This window comes from Periophthalmus magnuspinnatus, chromosome 15 (genome assembly GCF_009829125.3).
Source record: "Periophthalmus magnuspinnatus isolate fPerMag1 chromosome 15, fPerMag1.2.pri, whole genome shotgun sequence".
NCBI classification, from domain to species: Eukaryota; Metazoa; Chordata; class Actinopteri; order Gobiiformes; family Gobiidae; genus Periophthalmus; species Periophthalmus magnuspinnatus.
The window spans coordinates 22,493,892-22,519,037 of NC_047140.1; the positions used below are offsets into that span (position 1 = coordinate 22,493,892).

The window sequence follows — 25,146 nt, forward strand, 5'->3', positions numbered from 1 at the left end:
CCATAGAGATACTATTGCTTTTAACAGTTTCACAGTATGTAAATAAACTTGAAATCTGATCATGTTCACAGTAAGAATGGATGAGTATTAAGATATTTTTGTAGCAATAAAAAGACCTGTAAAATAAATGCCAGCTATAAGGTAAATGCCATACTGTGAAACATTTCAGACCAAGAAATGACACCTCTATAGAGACAAAGAGGTGGGAGACCCTATACCAGAGAAGTTACATAATGCACTTTTATGTTTTCTGTGGGACAAAATCAGTTTGAATGACTTACTTAAGGTATTCAAGATTGAACTTACTTCTTTCTTAAACTATTAACTTACAAATCATAGCTCATTACAGTGGTACCTGTGAATAGCGGCATTGCAGATACTGGAGATGGACGCGAACACCCCTGTCCCATAGACCTGCTGCTTGGTCTCTTTGCAGTGAGCCGGACACTTCACTATAAACTCTGGGAGGTTGATTTTTCCTGCTCTGACGTCGCACTCAATCGCTGGCACCACTACAAAACACCAAATCACAGACTGTATTTTTATATTTATTTATACGGACACATCATAGGTCAGTATGAGAGGGCTACAATGGTCAGAGGCGGAGTCCTAAACATAGATAGGAGATTAGAGGCGTGTGGTGGTTATGATGATGATGATGATGATGGTACCTTGCTTTGGCTTCTTGCTCTTTGATCCATTTGGTTTGGCCCGGCAGGCGCAGGACAGGAGCAGGGCTGCGGGCAGTAAGTGTGGAAAGGGAAAGCCATGTAATCAAATAACTGTTTACACTGCACAATGGGAGAGGCTTTTACAGAAACCATTGAAAAGAATAGAACAGAAGAGATGTAGAAATGTGAACCAGAGTGGGGCCTGATTGGCTTTAATTCAGATAAGTTGTAAGTTTGGTTAACCAATATAAACTGAAAAATAGTCAATAAGATACATTTTGAAGGCCTTGTACCTAATTTTGAACCATGACTGAAAAACAAATGTCTGTGATAGTCGCAGGCAGTAGTTTCTGCATGGTTCTCATCTAGCAATGCCCCTGATTGGTTTAAATTGTCAGTCGCTTACAATTGCTTCCTTATGGTTCTCATTCATATGGAAGCAGCTTTAAAAATGTATAGGCGATATCATTCAGTGGAGTTAATCAGTTATTGCTTTATTCTGGCTATTCCATATCTGGAGTCTTATGTACAATTTATAGCTTGAAATGAAGATTTTACATCAGATTATAAAATGCATACACTTTCCCACACTGGTGAATGGTGTTGATGGCCAATCATATCACACTCTGAATATTACATTAGAAGTACTTATATTTGACCGCTTATGTGAGATATAGAACACTCACCAAAACAGATGGCAGACAGTGGAGCTCTCATGTTGATGCAGTTAAGTCCTAAAAGAAGCAGCACAGATAAGCACTGTTATCTCTGTACCACATTATAACTTTCTCCTAGGAATTTGAAATACAACCTTCAACTCTATTTGAGTGACTATCTTACAAATATCCTCGACAAGGCCAGACTACTGATGTACACTTCCCAGAGCTAAAGGAAGCCTCAAGAGGATTTTGACAGTAGCAAGACATGATGTACCAAAGCTAAAATCAGGGTTCAATACAAGTTCAAGTAATGTCTATCATTGTACACAAGTGAAGACAAAATATATATTAAAAATTTTTTTGTTGAGTGCATGTTTTTTGACACTGTTTCCATACTGTTGAACATTTCTAGTAAAGCATAACCTCCTGAAGCATGTACCACACACTACCACCAGAAAACATCATGCTACATCGTGCCCCTTTACTAGCAAAGATTTAAAAAGTGAAGTTGTAGCATGTAGTTGCAATTCATTTGGAATAATAAACTGCTCCGACCAAATATCTTCACAGAAAATGACACAACTGGGACCAAACCAGATCCTGCAGACCTGCCATATGGGGAAGTGAAGCAGAAACCTATAACTTATGATGCGCTCTGAAACCAAGAATATCACAAAGGGCCATAAAGCTCTTCAAAACTCATGTTGGTTTTGTCAGACCTTTCCTGAATATGTCATCACAATAGTTTGAGTCATCCTTTCAAACCAACGCTGGAAAAAACATAATCTTGTCCACAGAAGAAACAACGACAACCCTTGTATCGAGCATTAACACATGAAATGGATCAACAAATGGATGGAACACATGAATGCACCTTGCTTAAAGCTTAAAGCCACAGTATGAAACTTAACACAAAAAAAGACAAAAATAAAACCATGTCTTTGTTTGTTTGTTTGTTTGTTTGCACTGAAAAACATGCTTCCTTACTCTGAGCGGGCTCCACGACTCTTATTTGGGCTGGACGAGGGCCTCCACCTGCTTGTCTCCATGGAAATGTTTTTTCACTAATAATCATCCATGGTATGGCATAAAACTTAACTACCTCCATGGGGAATGTTCTCAAGTATGGTTTTGACTTTGTATTTCCATGGAATCATGTAGTTGAAGTACAGTAAACACTAACTGACCTAAACACTTCTGTACTTTGTCAAATGGCTTTTGTGTAACTCCAGAGACCACATGAAGGTTTGACGTGTTTACAGTAGATTCCCCTGACTGCCTCTGTTTTTCATTCACTATTCATGTTAAAGCATAAATCATTGAGATAAGACTAACAAAAGTAGGTCGGGGCACCATCTCCACCTACTTAATGATAAATAGTGCACGCAGCATTAGGTATTTGGTGTGTTTTGGAAACTCTCATTTCAGCAGTGAGTAGAGCAGAAGTCTACCTCCAACACAGATCTCAGTTATGTCTGTCACTACCAAACACCCACAACTGAAGGATGGTTCTGGAAAGTAGCGAGACGTACAAATACATCAGTAAGCAAATGAAATACTTGTATTGACATGACCTTAATGATTCATATGAAAATGAAATATGATTTAAAGCTACAATGATTGAGAGGAATGTGTAATGCCCAAAACAAATAAACAGTGAATATATGTATACTTTGATCTAAATGATTTTTTCTCCAATCACCTCCAATCCACACTCACATATATACTTTCTCAAGGCATCCGATCCACTTATCATTTTATTACCTGAGTAACTATCACCCTGAGTGTCAGAGTGAGAAATGATTACCGTTGTAGTAGTAAATAACAATTCAATTTCTCAAACTCAGATACGCAGCACGGTACAATGAGGCTAGTTTGGCTTATCTTAAAATCAAAAATCAACCTTGAAACTAAAATCTCACTTCAGAATTTAAAACTTCACCTGAATAATTGTCAGTGATTTGGTTTCAAACATACAAAAATCTAAAGTTATCATGAAAGTAGACTACTACCATCAGCCTAGATAACCATAACAATACTAACTGTTTATATTTTTAGATCATCAGTAGGAGCTCACTGTTTTGCATATGGAGCATGTTGTAACAGTCTGATTAGAAACAAATACCACACACAATACATCATAAAGTCTATTTATTTGACGAGTTTTGGCACACGGCACCGAGGACTTTCCCTCATGTGAACACTCGTAATCGCTGACATGAAGTTTCCATTGAAGCTGACAGAAACATCACACCTACAATTTGTCATTAAAAGAAAACTGACAGGCCATGGGCAAGCTGGGGCAGATAGTACCAGCAGAGTGAAGAAGGGTCAAAGAAACATAAAGCAGAAGCGTTGATTCAACACAACCCAGAAATGGTGCAGTGTTCTTCATCTGGCCATGCAGTTTTACTTTGGTCAATAAAAAAAAAAAACAGAATATATCAGTTATGTTTGCTGTTTGTTTATGAGCCATGTTGATGACTATATTTGACATGCCTGTGTGTAGTTTAAACTGTAGAATTAAAGCCATATTTCCAAATTGTTTTCTGCCTCTTGTAATCAGGCTCTTACCTCTTCATATATAAATACTCTCTCTCTCCTGTCTTTCATCCTATTGTTTCAGCTACATGCCATTACTCTACTCTGTCACATCCCCCCTGCAGCAGCATAGCCATCAGCCTCCTCAGCTTCTCATAACCATCAGCATTGTCTTGGTCAGTGTTCCCTAACTTTGTCTCTCCTCGACCACTAGTTTACCATGGATATGCTGGTGATCTCAACAACCTCCTCCTGCCAGACAAATATATGTTTTCCAAGGAAACATGGAGCTGTTTTTGTGGAAAATCTCTTTTCTGGGGGTACTTGCATGTCACCGTGAAGATGTGACAAGCAATTGTTCCATATGGCATTAAACTCAAACAGACATGCCACTAGGGCCAAGTTACAGGTCCTAGCTGTGGAAAAGTGACCCAGCTCACATTGTTTTTTAGTAATAACAACATTTATAATTGAAAAAATGCAAACTATATAATTTTATGCTATATTCTTGGAAAAGGAAGAACATCTACATGAGACAAGCATGGCCTTCCACCAGAAAAGATGGAAAATGCCCCTTTAAGCAACTGTAATCAATGTAAACAACACTAGAAGCTATTTTATCAATCATCACAGCTTTGTTTGAAATTATTGTTTTAAGAAGCTTGGTGGACCCATTGATTACCTGGGGTGGGTATAGGGTCTGAGCTGGGACTTGAACTTCACCTGTTGGGGTCAAAGCTTAACCTTTTTCATACATTATTCAATACCAGCAGTCCTTGTTCCTCGCTATAATAACATTACCATACTTTTACACTTGGCCACAGTAAGCAAAACTATCCCTTTTTACATGACAAACTTTCCAGACCATCTTAACCACACAGACAAAAATGTCAATAATTTGAGACATCTTAATTTCTATTCTTGCTGCAAGCCTCTAAGTGCCCCCTTCTCGTGCAATGAAAAGCAAATGATATCCTTGGACAAACACATCTGGGAGTTTCCTGTACAGTGCATAATAGATCCTTGGAGACTTCAGCCACACATTCAACTATGGTGAACCGAGCGCAAACAAATGGGACAAAATGTGGCCTACCTTATCTAATGCGCTGATGGCTTTGAAGAATGTAATGGCATGCCAGGCTATTTACACACTGTCCAGTTAGATGTAATAAATCACAGGGCTATAGGGAGTATGTATATATGTGTGCTGCTCCCTATTAGGAAAAGTCAAGGTTTCAGAGCATAGGGTGGTATGGAGAATAATGAGTTTGAACTGTAAGGGGCCCAGAGAGTAAAAAGACCGTGAAAATGCAAACAGTTTGCTATGGAAAACAAACAAGTACAGCTGCAGAAAGTGATAAAAGATGCGGCAAAGGCTGTTTTTTTTAACAGGAGGCATTATGCATTTTTAGATTGATTCTTGCATGTTTGAGCAGTCTTTATTCTCTGGCATTCAAGACACAATTGCTTGAAGCATTCCTATTTCTGGTGATAAACCTTTTCCTGGTGGAGTCTGAATATTCTTCCTGTGTTGGAGCCCTCTAGATACTCCAGTTTCCCCAGTCATCAAAACATGCATTTTAGGTTGGCCCATAGTGCAGTGTAAGCAAAAGTATAGTGACTACCTTTTTTCACTGAAGATTTTTTCACCGGTTTACATTTTGGCGTGGTTAGTCCTGGTTTAGTCCTGGGTTGTCCCGTTGATTTATTTAGATTATTATCAAGCAGTATTGGTTGTGCTCCTGGTCAGCATCAGCCTGTCAGCTCTCACTCCTCTGGTCAGCTGTTCAGCTCATGCAGCCCTCTTCTGCCCCGTACCACCTTTGCACAGGATTCATTTGTCATTTTCAAGCCTTTTTACTTTAACCACCACCAGTGTCTACCCTGGGGGAAGAGTCCTATCTCATATCTGGCTCTGCACCTCCAATGTACCACTCATCATCATGTTTAAGCGCCAAAGTAATGTTATTATCTTCCTAACTCATTCATTTACCTCAATCCATTAATTTCTCCTCCAGACTGAACTGCGTAATGATGTAATGGTTTACTACCGATAAAGGAAAACTTAATTCTAGTTTTGGTCTTCTGTATATAAATGATTTCCTCTATTCATATGTTTTGCACTGTTTTAGTACATGGTTATTCTAACTATAATTTCAAAAAAGCATTACATTAAAAGCTAAGGTTAGTACTTAGTTTGTAAAAAGTTTCAGAATCACTGTTCTTTGCAAAAGGGCAAAGTGGCCACTTTGTGCAAACTCTCAGCCTCTCAGACGGGTCACATAGTTGTAGGTATTAAACAGTAGCTCATTACAGGATCACATTCTCTACAATATGGATTAACACACACCAAAACAACCCAGAGCTACGCAAACTACAACTAGGATACAATACTCCTGACATAAAGAAATGAACGCCAAACAAGGGCAGTCCAAATATAAACAGCAGGGGGAGTAGTGAGCCACAATTTTGAAACGTAATTAACCAATTATGCTCTTGACTTTTAATTAACTTTCCAGGGTTGCCAAAGCAACAGCCATCTAACTTTGTCTACTGCATTCTCCCATACCAATTCATCCATAAATCTCATCTGGCAGTTCCGACCTCGGCATCTTTCGACCATATGCTGTCCTTAGTACATGCAGTATATAACATTAAGGTTAAGGAATACTTTATTAATCTCTTGTGAGGGAAATTTATTCTTTCTATTTGACCCATCCTTCAACCAATTCCACTGGGGCAACCTGTCAGGAGCAGTGAGCTACTGCCGTACAGCAGTCAGGGACCCATCTCCAGATCTGGAGCTGTTTGGTCAGGGCTACCTTCAGAGGAGGATTGCCCAGTGTGCATATTTTGGGTTAATGGAGGAAAATCACCCCGACATGGAGGGAACTTTGTGACTGTGAAGTATGAGTGTTAACGACTTTAATAATTCAATTCAATTCTAATAATTTTGGTCCTGAAGCAAAGAAAACTTCAGCCTCTTCAGCCCTACCTGTCTTTTCCTCTTTGCAACAATCTTTAAATCAAACAACAATGCTGGACTGGCCAGTAGCATAACAAACTAAACTAAGGGCAGTTTGGTCCCAAAGGAAATATGCTCATTTACAAACAGCAGAGGGAGGAGTGAGAAACAATCAGAATCACAAAATTTCAATGCAAATGTCTGATATATTTGTGATGAACAAACATATAAGAAAGGGTAATAAATATACTGAATAAGCAATTTCAGAACACAACTGTACATGACTCCAGCATCTACTGGCACAGTTGGGTAACAGGCCACCCAAGAGGCCACATGTTCTTCTTAATATCACATGGCAGCGGGTGATATTCCCAAACACCTTCTCCCTCCCTCCCTTCTCACTGTGGTTTTGAATGCATCAGAAGAGATTTGATAACACAGGTAACAACATCACACCTGTCGCTACACAGCAGTTGTAATGCAAACAGGATGCTCAGAGCCATTTCAAAGGATGAATCACAATGGAACCAGACCACACACACCTGCACCAAGCACAACCTCAAAGGAATAGAGGGGTATATAACTGAAATCATTGGTTTAAGTCTGGTTATGCAGCCATAACTAAAGGACAAGTTAAAATAAGTAGTATGCTCCTCGGAAAAGTCACCAATCCCAGTTATGCCAAATGCCCTATTTCTCTCCACTCCACAATAAACTTAAATGCTCTAAGTCTTGGATCTTATTCTGACTGTAGGTGAAAGAAAAACCTTCAAAAGCCATCAAATGTTAAAATGCTAATTAAACTTTATTTGCAATTCAACTTCGGTCCAAGAGTAGCCTATTTAATACAAAACAACAAAGGCCAAAATGAAGTCAACTCTGTTAACTAGCTCATTGAGGGCATGAGAAGCAGTGAGAGCAGTTTGTTTTACAGTGCTGCTGCGTGAATGGTATATTACGCACACACACCCAGTGCCAAGACGTGTTAAACTCCAGCTTTCACAAGTGTCAGAACCGCACTGTAAGCGAGGCTAGATGCGCCAAGTGCTGTAGCAACAAGCCAGAGAGCAACCAGCACAGATCAGACGCACAGGAAAACTAACATGTCTCTGCAAGGTCATCTCTGTAGCCTTTTGGGGTGTTTCTAGGCCAATTTTTTGTTTTTTCCAGACTGAATTACTTTAATACTTGGCACAGGTTACGCTGCAAGCCAGAGCCTGTTGCTGCTGCTGCTGGACATTTTGTATATGGAGAGACCACCTGCGCTTAATAAGCCTTCAAAACATAATCACGCAAGAAAGACTAGCCTCTACGGGGGGAAGGTCAGATTTTAAGTACAAACGATTATCTACTGGTTAAAAAATGTGCTGCTTTCAGCGAGGCAGTTCATGCGTAATTGGGAAAATAAGACACTTATGAAAGAAATATAGCTCCACGCTTGGTTATAATCAGAAGAGAGCCTGCGCAGCCACTTGCATGAATGGGAGAGGGAACCTTAGAGAATAAAGGGCTTTTCAGTTTTAGTTTTGGAAAATAAACAGTGCAAAACCAAACCATAAATTGGCAGCACTTTGGCACAATGCCCCCTCTCAGTTTGCGCTGAAATCTGAGACGTTTAAATAGTTTAAAGATAGACCGCTAAAACTCAATCTTTTTCTGATTAAAATTGCAAAATAAAGTATCTCTACACAACATTAGAGAGCGATTAGTTAAAAATATCACCTGAAGGCACGCAACGGCACTTTTTCCTTTTTTTAATGATAGGCTATATAAATAAAGGTCCTAATGACTCACCTGAACACAGCGTAATCCTTTAGATGTTCAAAGTAAAATCCAGCGCATGTATGTCCCCTGATGACACGAGTGCAGCGCGTCTGGTCTGTGCACTGCTCCACCTGGACTTGCCTCGGCCGTAGCGCTCATTAAAAGTGAAGGAGCGCGAGACGGGGCCAGAGCTTCTCCCCCCTTTCGTCTTTCGCCCGTCCCACTTGAGGTTTTGGGAGCGATGTGGAGAGGATGCAGGAGGACATATGCACAGCTATGGAAGCATCCTACTGTTCACTGTTGCATTGATTTGAACTGACCTGAAAAAGAGTCATTTTCTTTTGCATAGGATATCATATTTTGGCTCAAATTAAAATTCAGGGTAATTCATCGTTTAAAGCTGCACTATGTAACTTTCTGTTAGCCACCTGATTGTTTTCGTGGAGGTAGCATTACATTTATTCATCTTGCTTGACAAACATGCATTTTTACTATGTGCTGGGCTGCCTCTTTGCCAGGCCTGGTGGCACTTGCTTGTTTCCATAGAAATAAACACATTTAATGCTTTACTGTCAAACATTCCAGACAAAGCAATTAAATCTCAATAGCAACGAGCAGAGAGGGCACCCCTGCCAGAAAAGTTCCACACAGCACCTTTAAATGTTTGTTTAGAGCACGCAACAAAGCAAAAATATCGGTTTCCATTACAGCTTAAATACACTCACATTGCTATTTATTTTCTTTTTTCAGATCTGTTTGGAAAGTCAAATGTTTTATTGTATTGTTGTGTTGCAGTTCATTTGCATAGGTAAATACACACTTTAAACTCAGTGTGTGGCAACATGGTAATCTTGTTTAGTTTTTCCTATTAGCACATCCCATTTAGCTGCTTTGCTATTCTCTATATGCTTTCCCCATGTTATTTGAGTTCAGTGTAAATGTATTTTGGTCACATTGTCAAGATTGTAAAACAAGTATTTGTGGATTAGAATCTTCTCCTCAGTCCCTGCACTGCTTTGCAACATGGTATTTCTGAAGTCAGATTATTGCATCCCATGTGGAGTGTGGTAACAGGGAAGGTGCTGGTATGAACAGGCCAGAGGATGAAAAGAGGAGACTTCAGTGCTTCCAGATGAACCAGATTAACTAGCATCCTCAAACACTCTATTGGCTGCAACTGTCTGTCAAGGGATACCCATTAATCTTCTTCCACTTTTTAAATCAGTTTGAGTGGCTGTATCGTGTCAGCAGCAGCTGGCAATAATAGGCTATAACAGTGTTTGGGGAGGCCAGGGTGACACACAGACAACAGAAGGGAAACATGGGACTCATGAATTAATTCACTGTCGTCTGTGTATTTTTGAATGATGATAAGAAAAAAACAAAAACAAAAAAAGATATGTCAATTAGTTAATCCTTACTGCTTGATAAAACACATTATACATTTAGTGCAGAGGTTGCCTTTTAATATTAATGAATTAGTTTATCACAACATGTGTTACCAGACACTCTTTAGATGTGGCTGTCTCTGTGTCCTGTCCTCTGAACCTAGGCATCTCTATTTAAATGACCTTTTATTGGTCAGTGGTCGGAGCAGCATCTGCCTAATCACTGCTTTACTGAGAGTGATCCTCCCACTTTCACTTATAGCTCCATAAACGGCCTATAAATGCCCAATATATGGCTTAATTATAAGGACAAATGATACTCAAAAAGTAAAATGTTCAAGCTTTTATAACCTACAAAACAGTATAATATATATATATATATAAAAAAAAGTGTAATTCTTAACAAACACAATTTATTCAGTAATTACACACTTTACATAATTTATTAACGCAGAAAAGACCAAAATATACAAAAATACTGTTAATCTTATCTTAAATTCAAGTATATTTTCAGGAGAGTAGGAGAGAAGACTCAGAGCCGGTCACACTCGTACTCTGATGTCTCAATATGGTACGGGACATTCACATTGATGTCCTGAGGTCCCGATGGGGGTGTCTCGGGGGGGCTGTTCACTCCCGAATCACTGTCATTTTTACACTTCTCCTCCGTCACAAATCTTACTTCCTGCTTTTTCGCCCGGACAGGAAGTGACACGGGCTGTGGAGCAGGTGGGGCTTCACCTTTGGCTTTGATGTTCTTAAACTTTTTCAGGCGGACCACATCTTTGCGATCTCGGGCGCACGGGATGAGGACAGAGACGTCTTTCCGAAATTTGGAGCTCATGCCAAAGTAGATAAGTGGGTTGTAGAAACTGGCAGATTTAGCGAACATTCGAGTGATGATGCTGGTGGTGTTCGGCACTTGGAAACCCCAGGCGGACCACATAGATACCACAGCATATGGGGACCAGGCCATGATGAAAGCAGTGCAGATTACAATGGAAATCTGCAAAAGGAGAGAGCATGAGGGAGTAATTGTCACGAGTAGTGGAAATTTACAGCTGTGAGGCCACTTTTAAAGTCAAGTAGTAAACTGTGTCTCATCTTACATTTGCAATCAGGGGAAGGTGGGAGAGGTTAAGTAAGTGTTTTGGGACACAGAAATGGCATTGATGAAAACAGTCAGTGGTGGAAGAAGTATTCCATTTTGTGTAAAAGTACGGATACCAGAGCAAAAAAATACTCAAGTAAAAGTAAAATTATCAGATGTAAAGTAAAAGTATTAAAGTACCTGTTTAAAAAGTATTTCACGCAGATTTTGAGATCTAATAAAGCTTCAAATGTAGTGATTTTAATAAAGATTTGTGCTGAGTTTTGTTCAACAGAAACAAGTGAATCGATCTTTTTATTCTCGCTGTTTTTATTTGTGTATTTGTTTTTAGCAGGTCTCAAACAATAATAAAAAAAAAAAATTACTTTTCAGTCCAGTTCAAAAATGTAATGGAGTAGAAAGTACAGATACCTGCTTTTAAATTTAGTGAAGTAAAAGTGTCAAGTGTCCACTTTAAATTTTACTAAAGTAAAGTAGAAATACCAAAAATTATTAGTATAATAAATGAATAAAGATATCAATAATTTAGTCATGTATAGGCGTGTTTGCTTTATCACCATTTAATACTCAAATGTCAATCAAAAAATATATGTATCTTTATTATTATTATTATTATTATATTATTATTATTATTATTATTATTATTATTATTATTATTATTATTATTATTATTATTACTGTTATTCAAAACTAGCAAGAATAGTCACATTTTAGAGTAAGAGTATTACAACTTGAAAGTATTATGTAAAAGTAAAAGTATGCTGTTTAGGAACTTTGAAGTACAAAACGTTGAAAACTATACTCCATCGCTGTTTGAGATTTTGGGATTGACTTTCCAATCTTTCCTTCCTCATCCCCTCGACACTTACCCGGGTGACGTCTCTCTCCACCTTCCTCTGTCGCATGGTGAGGAGGCCATCTGCGGACATGGCGTTGGTGCTTTTGACGGTGTTGATGATGGAGACGTAGGAGGAGAGCATGATAACCACCGGGATGAAGAAGCAGAAGATCAGAGTCGATATGATGTAGGATTTGTGAATGGTGGAGTAGTTAGCTTTGGACCAGTCCACTTCACATGTGCCATAGCCTCGATCTGAAGGAACAAGATTAAACAAGTTAAGCTTTTGCACAGGTTGGCACATTATCTTGAAGATGTTATGATATCACACTCAAGGTCTAAGTACTAGTCCCTACAAGTGTTGTTGTCATACAAAAATTCAAGTCAGTTTTGATGCTAGGGGAAAGGCTTAATACTCTATACTGATTTTGATACTGCAATAATGATAGACAATTGAATTTTGTCAATGTTTAGACTATATTTAGTTTTTTTCAGCAATAATGGTAACATAATAATGATCATTTGCCCAGTATAGTTATCGATTTGTGCCGATAGTGTGGCCCGTGTAATTGCAACTTGGTCAGTTTCATAGACTGTATAAAGAAGTGGACTAAGGGAGTGTGACATCATCCATAGTGTTCAACTTCAGTCAAATAAAGCTCATCGAGGATAACAGTTATACGGGTAAATATGGAGCTGAGTTCGATACTTGGAATTCTGACCGCAAGTTTTATAGCAACCAAAAACCCTGAGCGAGGCTGTTGAAGGTATTGCACTTCCCATCCACACCTTTGATTTAGCAGGGAGCAGAAGCTTAGCAACACTGTCAATCAAACCTAACGCTAGCGTGAGCCACCTCAGGGAAAGAAAGCACATGATTTTCTGTTATTAATGTTCATGTCTTGACTTATGGGCAAAATGGCTAAATAAAAATACCAAGATCAGGTACAGCTGGTTAATATAAACATTTTAAGATTAAAAGGGCAAGCCTGACAGCAGCAGTTATAGAGAGAGGGGCAACAGTTTTTCAATAGAAAGTCAATTGGAGTCAGGGTTGATGGAGCCAGAAATGCACCCATGCTCACTTTTTATTTGGAACATAGCAGTTAGCAGGTTAGCTATGTCCATTCATATATACAGTCTATGGGCAATTTCCACTCAAATCGAGGCATTGGAATCCGTGCCACCTTTTTTATGGACCTTTAAGGACCTTGGCATAAAATATTTCATACCATTGGGGTATCACAATAGCCCCTTGAGCAGTTGTATTGCTCTGACTAGTTGCAATGTCCTACAAACCTGTGTAGCTGCCCCATCCCACCAGAGGAGCAGCAGACCAAAACGCTGCCCCGGTCCAAATACAGACGAGAGATACGGCGATGGTGCTCATACTGATGCACTGAGCTGAAAAAGAGGAAAGAGACAGAGAGGGGCAGGAAAAGGGAGATAGAGAGGGAGGCAAACAGAGAGGGGGTAGAGAGAACGACAGAGTGAAAGAAAGGCAGAGTGAGAGAAAGAGGGGGAAGAAAGAGGGTAGAGAGAGAAAGACAGAGTTAGAGAAAGGTATATATAGAGGGAGGGAGGGAGAGAAAGAGAGAGGGGGTAGAGAGAGAAAGAGAGAGAGAGAGACATTACAATATTTATCAGTTGTGGAACACTTGTCTGATTGTGTCCATTTGTGTAAAGGTCATTATGAGTTTGGCAAATATAGGGAAGGAAAAGTGAGAGGCAAGTCAAATTCCTGCACAGTAATGAATGCCAGTGTGATATTTTTGAACAATGAAAGCAAACAGCTGAGATTCAATAGATTGTTGTTGATAAAAGGAAAGAACATTTCCCACAAACATCTAGAGTCGATATATTGAAATGTGGAGCTCTTTTCATCGTGTGTTTTGGTGTGAAATTACAGTAGACATGGTGATATTTGACCTGTACAGTTGGTAATGGTTATTTTTGCTGGTAAGTTCTGGTTTTAAGGTTGTAGATAAACATATTTGCATGCACATGAATTTAATTTCTCAACATATATGCCATTGCTAATCCCACTACCCCACAGCTAACCCTTCAGAACATAATCGCTCTAAATTAACCAATAAAGTTGATGTGAAATTAAATCTCAATCTAAACTGAATTTGCATCTGACGACAGTGAGAGCACATGTCCCACTGATGTAGACAGATTAACCTCTCTCTTTAAAATGGTTTATACAGCCTTAGTTTTATGGGCAACCACAAACATTGTAAAAAGTCTAGTGACAACACACGTCTCTCTTGATTTCCATGTAATTAAAACATTCTTTCACTTTAAGTACAGCCCAAAATAGATAATGCCTCCTCAGTGTGTGCTAATGGTATACCCTGTGAATGTAAACAAAATTGCTACCAACAAAAGGTAGTTATTTTGACAGCTGGGAGTAGTAATACGGCTTGATTAGCATTGGAAAACAAGATAAACAAATCAGCCATAGCATTATAGCCACAAAAGTGAAAAAAGATGATTATCAACAGAGACTTAGAAAGAAGAAATATTTTACTCAGCAAGAGGAAGTTAAATGTAGGGATAAACTGAAATAATGTGTAACTTGTAAAGTATTTAGTATTTAATCTGCGTTTAGTGTTATTGTAGACCTGGTTTAGTCTAGATCCAGAGAAAAAGCCTAGTATTTCATATAAACTGTTAAGCTGAGTGGCCTAGCAGAAGAAAGAATATACATTGTTAAGACATTAATGCCAGCTCTAATGGAAAGGTGTTAGAATACTTGGTACATCACAGTTGAAAGTACATGAGATTGTGTTATTAGGCCAGTGGTCATAATCATATGGCTAGATCAATGTTGAGAATTTAAAGTGCATTCCCACTGTGAGCAGGCTTGCCTCTCCACAGATCTGACCTGTAATTTTGATTTGTGAGGTCACCTGCTTTTTTCCTGCATGTTTACGATGCGTTTAATGCCATACTGCAGAACTCTCTTGGCAAAGCAAAAGAATCTCCATGCAGCCGAGCACGTGGCAGACTCTCCACCAGAAAAATTACACAGTGCACCTTAAATACAGTAAACACCTTGACTGCAGTTTGATTGAGAAATACTTCCCTCTTCCTTACCTTTGTTTGCATGGCATCCTTTTATATATCTCGTAATGCTGATAACTGTCAAAGTGTTGATGCTAGCAAGGCCAAACAGCAGTGTAAAGAAACCATCGACCTGGAAGAAGTTAAAGAGAAAAGTGAGATGTTATGAACGCCTCAGGGACAGATCTATGGTGGCTAACGACTTTTAGACATTTGGGTTTGTTTTGTTTTTGGCGTCATCAGATCAAAGTGGGACCAGACAAGAGCTTTCCTCGTGAGTGAGTGAGTGGCAGACGAGAAGCAGACAGTAAATATTTCCTTTAGCTCAAGGCTGTGTGACCCTCAGATGCGTTTGGGCTGATTGTACAGATCTTATTACGTTTCTACTGTAGGTTAGGAATGGGTATTTCAAGCCAAAATATACAACCTGTACCCTAAACAATGTGAAGTGTTGTCACTATTCATTTGGTGTTATTTATGTGAACATTTAAACCACTTGCACTCTATAAACGATTTCTTTGATTAACATCTGGGATATTGCCACATAAACTTGATTAAGGGTACACACTACAGTTCTGGCTGTCTCTGGTATCTACAAGGCCAGAATTCTTCCTGTTGAATGGAGTGGTCCTGCAATTTTGAACCTCACCACAACTACCACAGAAACTGTTCCAAATTCACTGATTATACCCCCATTATACCCAAGTATTTTGGATAAATCATCTTAAAATCCGAATGAATTGCTATCACATAAATAGTGCTTTTCCAACTTCAAGTCACTCAAAGCTCTTTACATCAAGGACCCACTCACCCATTCACACACGCATTCATACACCAGTGTACACAGACACTGGGGGCGAGGTGGGTTAAGTGTTTTGCCCAAGGACACAACAACAGCATTCACCTGTGGGAGCTAGAATCGCACTACTGTGGGTCAATGGATCTGACCGCTTAAACAATGATGTCAAGAGTGGGATTTGAACTGTCAACCTTCGGATCAGTGGACAAACAAACAAACACGTGCATTCGTGTAACTTTATTTGTAGGGCTTAGTGAAGGTGCAGGCACAGTGGTGTTGGTATTTGCTGAATGGTATGAATTCTAGGACATGTAATAACTTGATAGATGCTGATATGGCATTAATCTCTGCTGCCAGCAAAAACAATACAAAGATTCAGAGAACCTTGCGTGAAATTTCCATAACGCAAGTCAGATCGCATCCATATAATCCTCCCCTTTACCTCAGTTAAACTATACTGAAATACATGCAGTCTTTTGTTTGGATATGACAGATAATTATGTCTTAAACGCTTCTCTTCTCAATGGGCTAATGGGCTCTCCCGCTGGGTGATCCCCCCGCTGTGGTACTTCCAGGTGACTCCAGGGATCAGTTCAGGTCTATAATGCTAACAGTCCTGAACCAGCTAACCGCTAATCCTATTACTGTCACTCATCACGTTTTTACAGGCAAGCACGCTTCCTGGAGATTACTATGCCTCTGTCTGTCTGGATAATTCAGTAAGTCACTATGAGCTGATATGTTTTTGGTTGAGTTAATTAGATTTTAATGGTTTTAGTTATTTTATTTGGTGGCCTATTTGTTTATTTATTTGGTTCTCTATTTATTTATTCTACTTGTGATGCAAGCATGTCTTTGTTTTTCTACCTGAATACTTTTTACTAATAATAATAAAATAATCTTTCAGTAGGATCACTTGTATCCAAAGTAAATAAAAATACGTGGAAGAAAATGACATAATAGATCAACCTTTCAACATAAAAAATAAATAAATAAAAGAAAAAGAGAGATACTTCCCGTTCATTTAAAAGGGTTTTGTGGTTACAGAGATAAGGCATTTACTTCATAACTAGAGCAATGTGGGTTTGGGTCTAATCCTGACACACAATCTTTGTCATTGCGAGATAGGGGGAAAAAACACTGAGATTAGATTTTATCTTGTCATTTTGCCTTCTCCAGTAGCACATAAAATATTGTCATTCAAAATTCAAAACACAAAAGTTCCTGTCTGAGCACGTGCCATATAATTACTCGCACTTCACTCCTTCTTCCTCTACTGTAGATTTCTGCCCTCCCTGTGTTTACCTATGGCCCTCCCAGCCAGAGCCCAGTGTCCCAGGGGAGAAGGGCGTACCGCTCTCCTAATATTTCTTCAGCACCTGAACACCTCACGTCAAATGGTTGAAAGATGGGGTTCCGCAAGGATCCAAGCCAAAAGAGAAGTCCATTTACAGCAAATCTCAGTCAGTTTTACAGGATGTTACCCAAGAGACTATTAAAGTGTTTGGGTATAACTCAATAGGGAGGCTGCACTGGGGATATAGGAGTTTCCACTGTTATCTGGCAAGAAGAAGGAAAAATATCCAGGAAGAGGGCTAACATAAATTATCGTTATATTTACAGTGAAAATTGTGAGTGGAAGAAATTAAGACTCCAGATACTCCAAAAATACTCTTCAATTCTGTGATGTAAGACTTTAAAACATTGGCAAAAAGCCCATGTATATAAGTAATAAACAATTGAATAGACTGTAAAAATGTACATTACACAGAAGAAATAGTAGTTTTTAAGTGTCTGCCACCTGTTTGCTTTCATGGTTCTTGCTTTGCCTGTAAAATTCCATGATACAGCATTAAACATACCTATCTATTGGTCTACAGGCAGAGATGTGACCACTCAGAGTAAGAACTTTTCCAAATTTTGATTAAATATAATATATAAATAAAGCACAATGGATATATACTGAATTGGACCTGTCATTTCCTGGTGCCATATTTACTCCCTGTAAGTGTTTGAGGAGTTTCCCCCTGGGCTAATCTGATTACACCTGATCCTGAAGCCCACATGACCACTATGTAATCACTCACATTCACATGCACGTAACAGCCCACTACTCTGTATGTTAGTATACTTCACTGAATGCTTTTGTTCTCATATGGCGGGAGAAATTGGATAATAGAAATGTTTGTGGTTGTTTTTCTTTGTTATAGTAGACTAATTAAACCAAAGCAGTCATTCTTCCTCATGAAACTGTTGGTCCTATTTCAAAATGGTGTTGAAAATGCACTGCAATGTAACCACAATGGAACTTAATCTTATGTTTTGGGTCAAAATAATTGCAGTCTTTATAGCTAACAAATGTATTTACATATTGGTTGTTTTAGCTGAACTATGTTGAGTCTGACAGCTGCTCATTATATTGTAATCTACTGTATCTTGCTTTTATTAAATTACTTTTTATTGCTCAAAACTTCCTAGAAAAAACATGCATTCTTACTGTGAGTGGGGGTTGCCTCTCCACAGATCTGGCTTGTAACTTTATCTAGAGGCATCATTTGCTTGTTTCATGAAGATTTAGTTTTATATACAGTAGATTTAGAGTTTCATGCCAAACTGTAGAACAACTTGCAAAGTGATAACATCTCCAAAGAGACAAGTAGGTGGAAGACCCTCCAGCTGAGAAGTTATTTCAAAATTCAGTTTCAAATCACCGTGCAAATCCCACTACTGTAATTTGTTGATAATGTTTAGGTTTTTCTACAAACTACATTTGCCTTATAAATGTCCTTACCTGGCATGTCCATATCCACGTGATGAGGTATTTGTTGTCTTTAAAGATGTTGAATATTTCGAAGATTCCTCTGGAGTATCCAAACACGGAGATGCTAGCGTCTGAGATGGCCAGGTTCAGAGTGAGCATGTCTGTTGGCTGCAGTGAGGCTCTTTGTCTGTACAGGACGAAAATCACCAAACTGTTCCCAAACCATGACAGCCATCCTGTACACAGATTCAAGAGGAGATAAAGCCATGTATAAGGTTGTCAAAAGTATAGTAAATCAGCTACTATACTAACTATACTACTATTTTCCTTAGTAATGAAATTGGGATGTGGCGCCCACTGTTCCTGACAGGCGGCCCCAGGATTCAACGATGGGCCAAATGCAGAGGTCAAATGTACCTTAACCCGAGGTAAATGAATGTCATAACACATGTGAAGGTTGTAATTACAAAGTGGTGTCCTGGTTATGAGCTGGGTAATGTTCACTGTGCAGAGATGTAGGAATGTTAGGTATCATGGAGTATTGACCTCTGACCTCATAAAGTTTCCCACAGTTAGAGCATCCCTTTTACTACTACAGCTATTAGTTGATGCAATATTCATATTACAAAAAAAGAAACATGGCAGGTTGTTAATTACACCAGAGATTTACTGATTCATACATATTTGAGTAATCCTGTATTGTCCTGCATTTCATCCAGTACTAATTTGAAATCATAAAAAAATTGGTTGAGTTGCTTGCTATGGTAGAATACTATTATGAGAGGGTGGGGCCAGCGGCACAGTATTGTAGTTTGAATAGGAAGTCAATAGATTTGTTCAACATTCAACATTGCAGCTTACAATGAAAATAATGTATAATAATGATCTGTATATGTTTTATTTCATTACTAGAGAAAAAGCATGTCTTACACACATTACATTTTCCTCATGTCATGCAGCCTTAATTGTAGTAGTAGTAGTAGTAGTAGTAGTAGTAGTAGTAGTAGTAGTAGTAGCAGCAGTTGTTGTTGTTGTTGTTGTTGTCATAGTAATTGTAGTAGTAGTCTCATGCAACACACAGTACCTTGAAAGCTTGATACTGTGTGAACACTGACCTATGACCCCATAAAGCCCATAAAGCCAGAGCACCCTTTTTATGACTCCACATAAGACTGCTTTAGATCTCCGTGCAAGCCAGGGCCCAGAAGCTGAGACAGAGTACAATAAAGTCTGTGAGATAAGTGTGGCACAGAAAGGTCTAGAAAATCCCTGGTCTTTTTATATCTCGGCCTCACTCACATGAGACTCCATCAGATCAACCTGCAAATAACCAATGTCTGGCCCAGCAGGGGTAAAAGATGGGTAAACTGATCCATAACCGTGTTTAATCTGTGTTTAATAAAGATTTCAAATAGATAAAATGCTCCTATAATCAACTGTCTATCTCCATATATGGACATAGTCTAAAAACTTACAGGGGTTGAAACATTTATTCATTCAACTCCTTTAATCTAATTAGTCAGATGTGATTTGCTTGTCTGAACTCAAGTTAACGTATTAACAATGTCTACATTTTTATAGATAAATCAACTTTATTAGTCCAACCACAAAGGGCATAAATAGTATAGTATTTTTTTTATTACAGTCCTATCCTGAAAAAATGTGTAGTAGTAGTTTTAGTAGCACTAATAGCAGCAATAGCTGGATCAACCAAGTATAGTAGTAGTAGTTGTTGAGATTGGCTTGTTGTGCATTGTCCAAAAAAAATTGAGGTTCAATAAACCTTGGGTTTAAGAATTAACTCAGGGTTTTCTATTTCATGAAACAGGTTTGGAGCAGAGTTAGAGAACTCAGAGACAGTAAATCCTGAGTTTAGCAAACACAAGACTTTATCAGTGGATCTCAGAAAAGAGTTTTCACCATAGAAACGTTAAAGCAGAGGCTTTCATTTTAGAGGGACAGGACGTCGTGTGACTGTGGTACATGCTTTGGACAGATCAGTCAGATTTAATATAAAAGAAATGTGGAGGAGCACATTGTTTAATCAATTTATTCTGTTTCAGTATGAAGATACAAATAGAAACAATTATCTAATCAAATATTTTGAAAGCTGTGCAGGTAAGTTTTTAAATGTATCCTAGATAAATCAAATGTTAAGTCTATATTAATTAAATTGCATAAACACACTTTAGTTCATATGTAAAGTAGAAATGAATACAAGTGAAATCATTAAACTTTTGTCAAGCCTTATTATCTGCACCTGGTCCATCTGTGACTGTCCAATCAGAGCTCTCCTTCAAGAGCAATAACTGTCCAATCAGAGCTCTACTTCAGGAGCAGACTGTGGTTAAACTCAGGGTTAGAGGAATAAAACCTGCCCTGGATCAGGTTAGTTTCACAAAGTGAGTTACAATGGTGACTGACTCAGGCTTTAGGTTAACTCTCTGTGTGAAACTGAAAACTCTGAGTTAAGCTCTTTTCCAGGTTCACAAACTCTGACTTTAGACTAAACCTGCTTCTTGAAACAGGGACATTATGCCAAACGTTTGTTAATGAATTTTATAGCAATAGTTCTGAGGATGACTTTCAGTACTGCTTGTTTAACTTTATTGCCCAGTGGTGCCATATATTTTAGCCCTGAACAAATGAATGAAACATGTGTATCCTAAGAGAATTTGTCTTGCTTTCAGAGTACAAAACATGAAACCATCAACAGCAAAAGAAGGGACGACATACTGCATGGTACAATTATTAACAAGAAATACAATAGGAATATAAATAGGTACAAAGACTTAGGTACAACGTAGTCTATTAAAAACTGTCAAATGTGCTAAACTTACCCAGTATCAGCAGGTACACTCCGATGATGGTCTCTCCTTGCTCAGACAGAGGGGGCTCGGAGTGCAGTGAGCTCAGGTTGTTGTTCCTCCATGGAATACTGGCTACTTTTATGGGGAATCCTTTCAATGTTATTTCCATCGTCCGTGACTTTTTGAATCCAAGGCATGAATCCTCCTCTCTGCCCCGTCCCACTCTCTTTCAGTTTCAGTTGACTCTCTTATGCAAAACTAGTGAGGACGATGAGCCAGTTCATAGTAAATCCTGCTTAGCGACGGCCACTAATGCCCCACCACTTACTGTCCCATTGATTGCTTTGTTAATCCAATCTGTAGCTTAACTTGTTAGGAGGTAAAGTTTTTGAGGGGCGCTCCTAGTTACCGGTAAAGGGATTGTATTTTAATGATTTAATTATTAAATCAAAAGACTATTTATGTCCACAAGTAGATAATCCAGGCAAACATGGGGTCCAAAAATATATGACTCCCTTTCCATAAATTGTACTATAGTGATAATAATGTTTTTCCTTTACAAACTTGAAAAGAGCTACAGTGGGTCAACATTTATTCACTTATTTCTTTGTTACAACTGCCATGGGGCTGACTCCACCATCAATCACTCATCACATTTACAATCAAGGTGAAGTGTCTTGCCCAATAACACATTAAAAGCATAGTTTGGCCTGGAACTGGCGTTGGGGCACCATTATCTACAAATTTTTCACTGTTGTTCCAATGTTTACATATTTAAAAAGACATTCAATACATAAGAATGAATATAAAACAATATATACCTGAGAAAACTGAATTTTCAACTCAAACCATACCAATAACATTGTACTTTTGGATAGTCGTGATAACCTATTGACCTTTCAGTGTTGCCCTTGAACTAATAGAATTCCCCAAAGAACAGGTATGGCTAGCAATGGTAAATGAAATAACATGGACATGACTATTGGACTACATGGACTTGACCTTAGACAGACATATGTTGTATAACAATAGAAAACAGTTAATTTTCTTTGCTGGGGGATGCATTTGATTTGGGTTGTTGGATAATAGTACAGATGTATTGGCCTTTGAGAGAGAGTTTTGCAGGTAGGGAGAGAGATAAAGGAGGTGCCTGCAGGTCAGGCTTTTGTAGCATCACTGAACTAAGTAAACTTGATGAAAAAGAGTTTGGGGAATGAAATAAGGAACTCAATCTTGTAACTTTACTATGCTTTCATTGTTGGAGTTTTTGGTGTGGTTTTAGTGTGAATAGAAGTCAATGGGAGCCACACCTTGTCAGCAAAATCTCACATTACCCATTGTAATAAATACCCATTCATCATCTGCCACCTATGACTAATAACATGTCAATTAATGCAAACATAACAATCAGTCAACAGCATTATGAAGTTGAACTAAGGTTACAAGTCTCCATTGAGTTTTTTGGCCTTTTTCAAACACACTGGCCTTCACAGGTTGTGCTGTGTGATGTGAGGATGACAGGCAGAGGCGCATCTCACTAAATGACTGATGTGACCGGAGTTTGCTCTGTGCAGAGGCAGTGCTTGCTCTGTGGATTGCTCTATTATCATTACTGCATGTGTTGATGAATATGCCCTGTTATTGTGTTGTGTTCCTACTTGCACTGGTGCTCTTCCTGCAATTGAAGTTCGGATAAATAAAGTTATTTTGATTTGATTTGACTCTAGCTTAGACATCTATAAATATGATTTTGTATTAGCTTAGCAAAATTCATTTATGACCTTTATTAAATGCTGATGCTCCAGGATGTGTAAAATTCACTCTGTAAACTGAATTTTGATTTGTAACATAAATAGAAAATCACAAAATTCATCAGTGTTCCAAGTGAGATCTGTGGAGATGCAAGCCCGATTACAGTATGAATGTAGGTTTTCAAGGCATTGAATCAGTAAAAATACCTAATTATATAATTGTGAGATAGATACATTCATTTCCATACTGAGGGACATTTTAGGTAAAGTAATATAATCTCCATGGAGACAAGAAGTGGCAGACCCTCCACCAGAAAAGTTACATAGTGTGCATTTAAATTGTTTCTTAATTAGTTACGCCCTGTAAACTTGTACCTCTAAAATTGATTGGAGACTGTTTTAAAGCTTGTAAACACTACACAGTACAGTACTTGGTCTGGTAATAATTTACATCACTGTAGACATATAGAAATGCCTTTGTAGTTGTCACATAGGTCATGGGGGGCACCTCCCCTCTTGGGACACGTTTCATTTTTTCCTAATCACTTCCACCAAAGGGTCACAGCGTGGAGGACTTTATTAAAGCCTCACTTAGTGCAAATATGGACAACAGTCAGCAAAATGTAAAACAGACTTGAGTATCAAGTAAATGGTAATCCAATCTAAGTGAGGTAATGCATTCTCTGCTGTGATGTCAGTGCGAGAGGATCCGGCATTTTAATAGCTGTTAAAGACCTAAAAAAATACACTGTTTATAATCAGGGAGAAAACAGGAAACGCCAAAATAGTGAGGCAGGGGCTTGCATGTATTTTCATTCATATGTTTTTGACTTGTGTAACGTGCATTGATTAGTCCCAGGGCAATACATGTCTTGGTTGGGGGAAAGGAAGGCAGGCGGGAAAGCAAAAGGTTAAAGTAGACTCCAAAGTACATTCCATTTTGTAGTAGAAATAGTGGAAAAGCTACGTTGCAAATTGTATGAGAAAGAAATCTTGTATTTTTAGATGTATAGAATATAATGCTATTCTAACTAGTATAATTCATTATGCCCTGTGCTCAAGTTTACCAAGTACCACTTAAAATAATAATTTGGCTTTTGGTACTACCATCGGACTATATCAGGCCTACATCAGGACAAAACCAGGTCTAAAATGAGACTAAAACATGGTTAAAGTTTTTCTACACAATGTTCAACCCAAAGAAGGACAAAAACATGGATAGATTTGTTATTAAATAAAACAAGTATTCAAATTACAGAGGGTCTCGCGTGCCAACAGAGTCAATCAGCGTACCACAGACCACAGTTTGACAAACACTGCATAATAGACCTGTGTATTCTACCAGAACTACCTTACGTATTTCTAAAATCCAATACATTTTAACTTACGAAACCAACTATCCAAGTAAATTTCCCTTCTGGGTTAATAAAATTCCAAGATCTCACTGATCAGAATAATTAAAAGGAAAAGAAGAGTGAAAATACATCACAGAAAGATGCAATACCACAAAAATAGCCTAAACAAACCATAGGGAAAGTTGTCCACCATTCAAAACATGTGGAAAAACAGCAGCTTGTTTTGGTGTATTTCTATCTTCCTTTTTGACATATTGCCCTAGTTCCTGTGCCTTGGTTTGTACAGTGCGGTTCTGTGGCTGGACACTTACAGCAGCAGAAACGTGAACTCCCTCGGCTCCAGTTTGAGTTTATGTCACAGACTGGACCTTGTTCCCTCACAACACAGCAGCTCTGAGCCTCAGGATGTGGAGGGATCAGCCGCTGCCAAAACGCTCCCCTCTAAACCAGAAAACCCACTCTGTATGGAGCTGTCACTGTCCTGCAGCATATACGTGGATTTTATCTTGTACTTGTAATTTCTATATAATGTGATACCAGGAGAGCACATTGAAGCAAGCCAGCCCATTTCCTATGCTTCTTTATGTTTATGTTGTACTATTCAGTAAAAGGTTATGTGCAGCATCTCTCATCCCACAGCAAGAAGATCCTGGATGAGGTTTTT

At 38.6% G+C, this 25,146-nt stretch overlaps 2 protein-coding genes across 4 annotated transcripts in view; both read right to left on the bottom strand.

Annotated features, from left to right (window-relative positions):
* The window catches only part of vit (vitrin), a 33,193-nt gene extending 24,441 nt beyond the window's left edge, over nucleotides 1-8,752 (bottom strand). For 2 of the 3 annotated variants that reach the window (XM_055227395.1, XM_055227394.1), the window contains exons 1-4: nucleotides 8,631-8,746; nucleotides 1,358-1,405; nucleotides 672-737; nucleotides 356-512 (exon numbers count right to left, since the gene is read on the bottom strand). In XM_055227395.1, coding sequence (XP_055083370.1) covers nucleotides 356-512; nucleotides 672-737; nucleotides 1,358-1,388 — 254 coding nt within the window. In that variant the 5' untranslated portion in view covers nucleotides 1,389-1,405; nucleotides 8,631-8,746. Of the gene's footprint in view, nucleotides 1-355; nucleotides 513-671; nucleotides 738-1,357; nucleotides 1,406-8,630 lie in introns of all 3 variants that reach the window. The other variant, XM_033980230.2, reaches the window with a different exon arrangement.
* A 1,754-nt stretch (nucleotides 8,753-10,506) lies between these two features.
* On the bottom strand, nucleotides 10,507-21,545 carry LOC117382589 (opsin-5-like). The gene is made up of 6 exons (XM_033979802.2): nucleotides 21,407-21,545; nucleotides 18,597-18,802; nucleotides 15,040-15,139; nucleotides 13,237-13,341; nucleotides 11,969-12,192; nucleotides 10,507-10,994 (listed from the first exon to the last, which is right to left on the bottom strand). The coding sequence occupies exons 1-6, from the start codon at nucleotides 21,543-21,545 to the stop codon at nucleotides 10,521-10,523; spliced, it is 1,248 nt and encodes a 415-aa protein (XP_033835693.1). The 3' UTR covers nucleotides 10,507-10,520.
* Nucleotides 21,546-25,146: the final 3,601 nt, after the last annotated feature.

Bases quoted from the DNA above. Each gene is read 5' to 3' on its own strand.
- LOC117382589 (XM_033979802.2), bottom strand. From the start codon at position 21,545: ATGGAAATAACATTGAAAGGATTCCCCATAAAAGTAGCCAGTATTCCA. The intron at 15,140-18,596 runs GTAAGGACATTT...AACTTCTTCCAG, and splicing joins CGTGGATATGGACATGCCAG to GTCGATGGTTTCTTTACACT. The intron at 12,193-13,236 runs GTTTGTAGGACA...TTGTTCCTTCAG, and splicing joins GGGATGGGGCAGCTACACAG to ATCGAGGCTATGGCACATGT.